Source organism: Temnothorax curvispinosus, unplaced genomic scaffold (assembly GCF_003070985.1).
Source record: "Temnothorax curvispinosus isolate PA1 unplaced genomic scaffold, ASM307098v1 QBEX01013138.1, whole genome shotgun sequence".
Taxonomy (NCBI): Eukaryota; Metazoa; Arthropoda; class Insecta; order Hymenoptera; family Formicidae; genus Temnothorax; species Temnothorax curvispinosus.
Window position 1 is genome coordinate 637,523 of NW_020222918.1, and position 8,159 is coordinate 645,681.

The 8,159-nt window shown below is 43.6% G+C and overlaps 1 protein-coding gene across 1 annotated transcript in view; it reads right to left on the reverse strand.

The window, feature by feature from the left end:
* Positions 1-7,916, reverse strand: part of LOC112463333 (muscle segmentation homeobox-like) — a 13,376-nt gene extending 5,460 nt beyond the window's left edge. The window contains exon 1 of the mRNA XM_025029688.1: positions 5,791-7,916. Coding sequence (XP_024885456.1) covers positions 5,791-6,802 — 1,012 coding nt within the window. The 5' untranslated portion in view covers positions 6,803-7,916. The remainder of the gene's footprint in view (positions 1-5,790) is intronic.
* Between the last annotated feature and the right edge of the window lie 243 nt (positions 7,917-8,159).

The window sequence follows — 8,159 nt, forward strand, 5'->3', positions numbered from 1 at the left end:
GTCGTGACAACGCATGGCGCGATCCTTTACCAAACGCTCCACTAATTGCACATTGTTGCCTTTCGGTGACATTCTGTTTTCGTATTAACATAACGGTGCTAGAAATTTGCATCACGCTAGCTAATGGATTATTAATGGCAGTTAACATTCGAGTTACTACAATGTTGTTTGCTTGTCCTAGAGGGAAGACGGTCCTAAGGTATTCTACCGTGAGTAAAGTGACCGCGATACGCGCGTTCGAGGTTGCAAAAGGAGATGCGTAAGAAAGACGCCGCGAATCCGCGCGCGCCACAAGACAATCTGTCGTTACGTGTCGATGTCGCATCCATTCATGCGGTAATACAGCGATTTCATGTCGCTCGTCGAAGTTTAGCCATGCCGCGCACGTAACCGATCAATATGTTCTTCTTGACTGCTAATTAATTTCTGTTAATTACCCGATCGCTGAAACACGCACGCGAACGGTTACATCGCCGTAACGGCCGCTGTCGTCCCTGATAGGGACACAATCCGTTCGCTTTCCATGCTGTAAATTTTTCGGACTATGTACGGTTAAATGTACGACGATAAAGAATTGATCCGGATCGTTGCTGAATATATTGGCGTCAACTCAGCCTAATTAAAGATAGAGCCTTCGTGTGTGGCTGAGAATCGCTGAAATTACTGCATGTATTAAAATTACGAGTTTTAAATTAAAATTTTAATATTTAATTATATTGAATTATAATGATATAATACATATTGCGTTAAACTAATATAACGTAAAGCTTGAAATTTATTCTAAGATTAATATAATAAAATCAGATCTTTGATGTTACGTGCGCGGGCATACAATTCACGCAAACATTTTTATGAGATGCGAAATCTCAGAAAGCAATTGCAATCGTTACGCAACCGCTGCACTACTTTCATCAACGGATACTGAATTTTCGGGGATGCTGAGAAGAGACGCGTTAGCCGGGCAGACGGGCGTCGCGTCGGACCGCTGGAACGACCGAGGCGGGTAATTACGTCCATGGAATGATGAATCGTCCGAAATATTTTGTAGAACATCATTGGACGCGGGGCGGGCGTCGTTAATTCATTCCTGCGCGCGCAATCCAGATAAATGCGTGCGGGCAGCGGCGTTCGAGCGTTATAAATGACGTCCGTATTCATAATTTTCGTAAGCCGCCGCCCAGCGACGGGCCCCGGGATTATCGGTTGTATACGAGCCCCGGCGTATTGCATCCCTTCCCCCCCCCCTCCTGGCATAACTGTCAGTTGTGAACAGTTAATGGAAATGGGCTAATAAGCTTTTCACTGTCTAATTTTTCAGAAACGACTTTTGTGACCAGAAGATATGATATTTTGTGGAGGTATTCCGTTCGGAGAGCGACGTATTTACACTGTTAAATATTAAAGGATGAAATTTAAACCAATACCTTGAGTTAAATAATATCAAATATTTTGTCATTTTTAACTACCATGTGTGTCCAAATTTATTATTTTAACTTCATTGGTTTAGTTAAATTAACATTGTTTTACTTAAATTAACGACATGTTGAGTAGGAACAGTGGCGACTTATAGGAATATTGAATAATGGTAAAAAAATGACTTAAATTGAGTATTACGAATTTAACAGTGTATTTTGTTACGAAAATCATTAAAGAATGTCTTATAAAGCTCAATTATTCAATTTTAAAGATTACTACTTATAAAGACATGACTTTTAAGTAGAATACAAATCGTTTAATTTAATTTAGTACAATATTTTTAAAATTTACACTACTTCTCCCAAAATATCACTTTTATTGTACATTATAGAAATGCTCATCTGCGACAAAAATTGTTACAGTTAGTTTCAAATTTCTCTGTGTGAAATAAATACGATTACATATTGACGCGCGATTAATTGTACATAATGAGTAAATGTTGACTTTTCTTCTCTTCTCTCGCATCATTCGGAGCTTCTTATTGAAAGTACCGAGGACTAACAAAAGACGTGATAATTAACCGAGTTTTCCTGTGAGTGAACAATCATCCCGGGGCAAAAGCAACAATGTCGCGACTGCGATAATGCGCGATTGCAATAACGGCGCATACCGAGCTGCTCCGGCATTCGTTCTAAGTGCCGGTATAATTGGTGTCGCGCACCAATAGCGGAAAGAAAACGAGGAAGACAAATCGTATAAGAGGAGCGCGGGGCGGGCCGAGGGGCGAATGGTTTGTCGTTATCGTTCGCAAAAAGTTTCGCCGAGCGACGTCGCACAGGAAGCTGAATGCGCTACACCAAACTTAACAGGCCACTTTAACAAGAGCAGTTTTTACCGGGCGCCTCTTGAATGCATTATGGATGTCGTGAGTTATATATGACTCTATCATGTCGAACTGATCGCGCGATTCGCCCGGATGGCACGCAGGCCGATCATCACATCCCCTTTTCCCACTTTTCGTTTTCTATATAGGCAGCGTAAACAAATATGAAAAACACGATATGGAAAATAAGCGCGCGAAATAGTCGCTCTTACGCGTTCTCATCAATTTCGCTATTGTATCTTCCTGTTGTCCCCTCGCGATTTGCTGTCAATACAGTTTTACATCGAGCGTTATATTTTGAGCCGGATTTTATTACGGTTGACACAAATGACGTAAATGCATTTCATTCAATTATGCCACTTTGAGAGATACAGGGGTCTATGCAGCCGGCTTTTATGCGTTCCCATTAGTTGCGGGATCGCGTGTCTTTCCAATATTCTCTCGTTCTCCGGTTACCATTCATGCCGCTTTATATCGAGTGTTATAAGTAATATAAGTGTTGCTTTCAATTATGTTACTTTAAAAGATAAGGTGACGCACATAACTAGCTCTTGTACGTTTATATCAGTTTTATGCTTGCGTGTTTTCTTAATATTCTCCCTTTTCCGATTTCGCTCCATATATTACATTAATTGTTCAATTATATCAATTGTTTAATTATGTATTTGGAAAATAAGGAACATTGCTGAAAAATTTCTCCAAGGTTCTTTAATAATTTTCTTTTATCACTCGATCGCAAGATTTATTTTATTGTTCGCGCAATTATGGAAAAACTTTGCGGATTTTTTATTATCCACGATTGTAAGAATTTATCGCAATTTTTCGAAGATATTAAAATAATCATGATTCATTCTTTGAAGATGACCCCTTTGCCGTTCTCGTTAAATGTCCTAGCAGTAAATAACGTCGCGAATTTCGAAGTTCCTGCGAGCGAAATTATATCCGCGCGTAACGAGGAACGCACGCGCCGTTTCCAAGAAAGAAATCTCTAAAACCATTACGGAATTCCTGGCGAGCATAAAAGTTGACGCGCGAATAGTGAGACCAGGTACGAGGAGCACTCTCGTCCTCCTCGTCCTTTGCAGCCGAGCGACTACTCGAGCACTTGAGGCGGAGTACTCGCCGAAGAGAGCCACGATGTACGATTAGCCCATTGCGCGAGAGGTGTCGGTTACACCTTAATGAGGTATTACTTTAATTGTCCATTAGGAATGGACTCAATGTAGTAATGTTCGCCAAGTCCTTCACTCACACGGCAACACGAGTCTTTACACTTCAATGTCTTTCTCCATTAGATGAATTCTTCCACTAGCTTAAACAAATGGTAATGACTACGATTGTGGAAGAAACTAATAATGAACCACCGTGCATTGTCATTGTCAATCGATGTCGCATTCCGATCGCAAAACATATTCTCGATTGATTTGAGCATTTTGTCGTGTTTTACGTGAAATAAATATAACTCAGTCACAAAAAAGAACGTATATATCATTCCAATTCGTATCTTGTTTACAGCAATCGAATTTCTTCAGGTAACCGCTAATCGCGCGAGATAAGAGAGAGCGAGCTCCCAGTCGGTAATTAATAAATCGCAACTAATTCTCTCGTTTAAGTCATCGTAAATTATTTATCAGCGAAGTATTCTCAAGCAGTAGCGGCGTCTAATTATCGCGACGTGGAGCCGCCACGGCTTTCCTTCTCGATTTATTAGCCAATTACAATCCATATATCCGCCACCGGTCATGAAACAAGATCTGTATCTCCGTACGGCTGATCACTTTTGTACCTGTCTCGAGAATCGCGGTTTCTCCTTCCTCATTAGGCAATTACGTCGAGTTTTATCTCGTCGAGCGCGATTTTTCGCTCGCGTTACTCTGTGGTCACTCCTGCTCCCATCACACCAGAGGCGATGGAAAACACTTCCCGTCGTCGCTTTGTAAGCGCCGATCGTGCGTCCTAATAGCCTAGATATACGACGATCGAGCCCGACGCGCCGATCGTGCACGTTTCAGGGAACCGATCGCGAGCCGTAACACGGACTCGAGTTCCGCATTGACGTTTGTGGAATAGACTCGGGAAAGAATCTGCGAAACAGTCGAGTTGCAATCCTGTCCGGAAGTCGACAGCGCGACGAGTAGAAGGAAAATTGCGGTTTTACCCGGTTGCACGCGTAAGTAAAGTGCACTCGATAAGTGAACGATGCTAACTCTTACAGTTCTTGGAACTAACGGCTAATGTACGCCCATAATAATTCGACGTTTACAGATACTGCTGAACGGCATTAAAAAGCATTTGACAATATTGTATGTGATAAAAGTAGCAATATCAATGTAAGACGAAATGAATTTTGTATGCCGTATGGCAAGAAACGCAAGAATTTCTTAACTAATCAATTCATAACTACAATAGCGTTCTATTAATTGCAAAGGCTATGAATTAATTTAATGTAAATAAAACGGAAATAAAATACTTCCGGTATTCCCACTAAAAAAAATGTATTGCATTATTTATTGGTCTATATAGAAACGCATGATAATTTAAAACTGTATACATATAGCTATCGTGAATTCTACCATTTATTTAAATTAATAGCACGATACGTGTACAAGTCTTATCCTAAAGGTCATACGATTACAGAATCAGATTTTATAGAATATAGAATTATATACTGAATAAGAATGCAACAAATCTTTTAAATCAATGATTTAATCAAATTGCGGACTGAATTGATATTGGCACGAACATTCATGTCTTTAGTTAATGGCTGCGATAAATTTAAACATGATATGTGTTCGTCGAAATATAAATATTTATCTCTTGAATTTGCATCACATTTAAGGTATATCATTAGTCTCGTTATGCCCGTTAAATCTTTCCGCTCGAGAAGAAATCGTCAGGGCAAGAGATATCGTGTCGATCGTGATGGTAGTTTTAAGGCCTTAGCTTTAAGCTTCAATTGCGATGAAGGTAAACCGGAGTACGAGAGCGAATTCTTTGGCACGTAAGACCGATAATGCCCGCCTACTCGCGTGATCCACGGCACTAATGCAGAGCATTATGAGTCTGCGTGTCATGTATTAACGGTTGCATTAAGAGAGTTTGCGTTTTCCATCTGATTGCCGACATTGTATCTGGTAAGATCACAAGGTAAAAGGCAAACACAACGAAACTACCCTCGTCTACGCGGAAGGTTCTTTTTAAAGTTTTCAAACGTTACTTTATATATATATTTCAGAGAATATTCTTCCGCGGATAATTATTACAATATTACAATTACGACATTATGTTGAGAATAATAATTTTGATTCAATGCATCATCCACATCTTCTACGAGTTTTATTTAACATAATCTTCAGTGATACGAATAATAAAATATGAATATATTAACATAAAAATATAAAGTTTATGTTTATTTATTAGTACACATGACATTTTACACATTCTAAAATATGCTAATCGATCTTAAGCACGATGCTTTGTGTTAGTCTTACCGTTCGGGCTGGTGGGCCCACCGTGCGGCGTGTAAAGATGTCCATGAGGATTGTGCGGATGCGGAGGTGGGGGCAGCCACGCGAACCCCGCCAGAGAATGCGGAAATCCCGCGGGGTTCCAGCCGGGAGCGCCGGGTGCTCCGGCGAGATACGGCGGGCCCTGCGAGGGCCTTTGCACTCCGGGATGAATCGGCTGAGGCACTACCGGGCTGGACTTCTCCTCCTTCTCCTGGCTCGTTTCCAGGTCCCTCTCCAGCTCGCAGTCCGAGTCCATCACGTTTAGATCCTCAGAATGACCGACGCTTCTTATCTCATTGTCCTCGAGATCCAGATGATCCGTCGTACGGTCTCCTTCCAGCGAGCGATTCGCTTCGGAATCGCTACGATCGTCGAGGATCTCTCGTCTGCTCGCGGGCGACACGGATCTCGGATTGGTGATCCTGTCGATCCTCTCGTCCTCCTCCTGAATACGCTCCTGTTCTCGTTGGAGCATCGTCTCGCCGATTCCACTCGGCGAATTGGTCAGTCGGTCTCTCGGGTTCTCCTGGTCTATTCTGATGGGCGAGGACGACTTGTCGTGGCTCGTCCTGGAGAAATCCTTCACTGTGAGCATCTCCTGTCGTGCGGGCGGGTGATCTTGCTCGAGTCTGTTCGGGTGATGATGATGGTGATGATTTCCGAAGCCGGCGAGACCGTGGGGACTCAACCTGGCGAGTAGTTCTCTGCTCTGTAGTCTCTGCTGCTCCATCAGAAGCTCTCGATATCTCGCCTCCATCTCGATATTCTTTTCGGCGTCCATCCTGTCATCGTTGTCTCGCCTGGCCGCAAAGGTGCCGCCGGTGATGGCACTCTTCTTCGTGCCGCTCAGCAGGGCGTCGACGCTGAAGCTGATCTTGCCGCTTCGCGGCTTCAGATTCGAAGACGCTGATGTCGGAGTGGCCATGTCGACGTCCTCGCACAGATGATCGTTACCGGAACCCGGGCCCGTCACCACACCTTCGCCGTTGCTCATGCCGATTGCCAATGTGTCGGCCTCTCGGATTCTCGCGTCTCACAAGTCTCGAAATGCAACCAGCGATTCTTATCAATCTATCAAATTACACTCGACAGTCATCCGAAGATACGAATAGAAAGATCGTTCGGTCGCTTTCTTGGTTCCATGTTGGATCGTGTACCCAATGTCCTTTACACTACGATTTGAACGAAACTCCGAATAAGTAGCGTCGCACCTTAAAGTGTCAGCTGATAGTCGTCGCATTAGCTTCTCACGGACGTCCGTTAAAGAACGATAGACGTCATATGTTGACGTGATCGAGCCGCAGAGCACTTTCAGGTGACGATCGGTCACATCGTGATTCGTAGACGAAACCCGCTAACGTCGAGGAGACTCTCCAAGGCGCGACCCGCCGTCTCAATAAGTTTTACGCTCCGTTATTCTTGGAATCCGCCGCATCGCCGCGGAATGACCCAGCCGACACGAGCGGATTCCCCCATTAGAGTCAGAAGAGTGTTCTTAAGGTATCAACATGATGACTCAACTCTTCTCACCTCTTAACTTTTATACTTTTTGCATTCTCGCCGACCCCGATATTATCATACGGCAATCTTCTTTTCGCGGTACTTTATAGTCCTTTCTCTCAGACAGCGTTTAACGGATCTGTATAAAAACATTTGAATGAAGCGTGCAGAATGGAATCTACGCTGTATAATACTCTCTTTGCGAGAGATGACGTGTTATGAATGAATCTTACGTTAACAGCTTCCGCTGTCATCTTACGTTTCGGATAATTGCGAACGATTATTCTAATCCGTCGTGTGTCGCGTGTTTAATATTCTAAAAGATTCTCCAGCATCGCGTTTCTCTCGTTCTAAACTCAGAGCCTTCTTCATGACATGATACACTTTGATGTTTTGTCTATTCCACCGTTAGATTATAAACGTTGATGTTCGTAATATACAGGATCTTCGGGAGCATAGCTCGGAAAAGTGCTGATTTCCAATGTCAACAAAATCCGTCGTGCCATCAACGCCAAGGAATTGAGCGCGGGCGATCTCCTCCAACGCTCCTGGATTTCGACTGAGGCACTTGGTTTCTTTGTGCACCGACGACGCGGCCTCACGCGACCTAGACGATTTACCAAGACGGTCGAGCGCGTACTCCAGCTCGAGTCGCGCGACGGTGAGGACACAAGGTGGGAGTGCAGTGGTCGTCCCAAGAAAAGAAACGACCGTCAGCGATGGAGTACAAATGTAATCGGTTGTAATCTGTGTAATCTGCCGCGTGGTGACCGCCACTGCCGCGGAAACGGCACTGATTACCAGCTCGGCTGCACTCGCGGCGGAGAGCCCTGCCGGGGGGCTCTCCATTC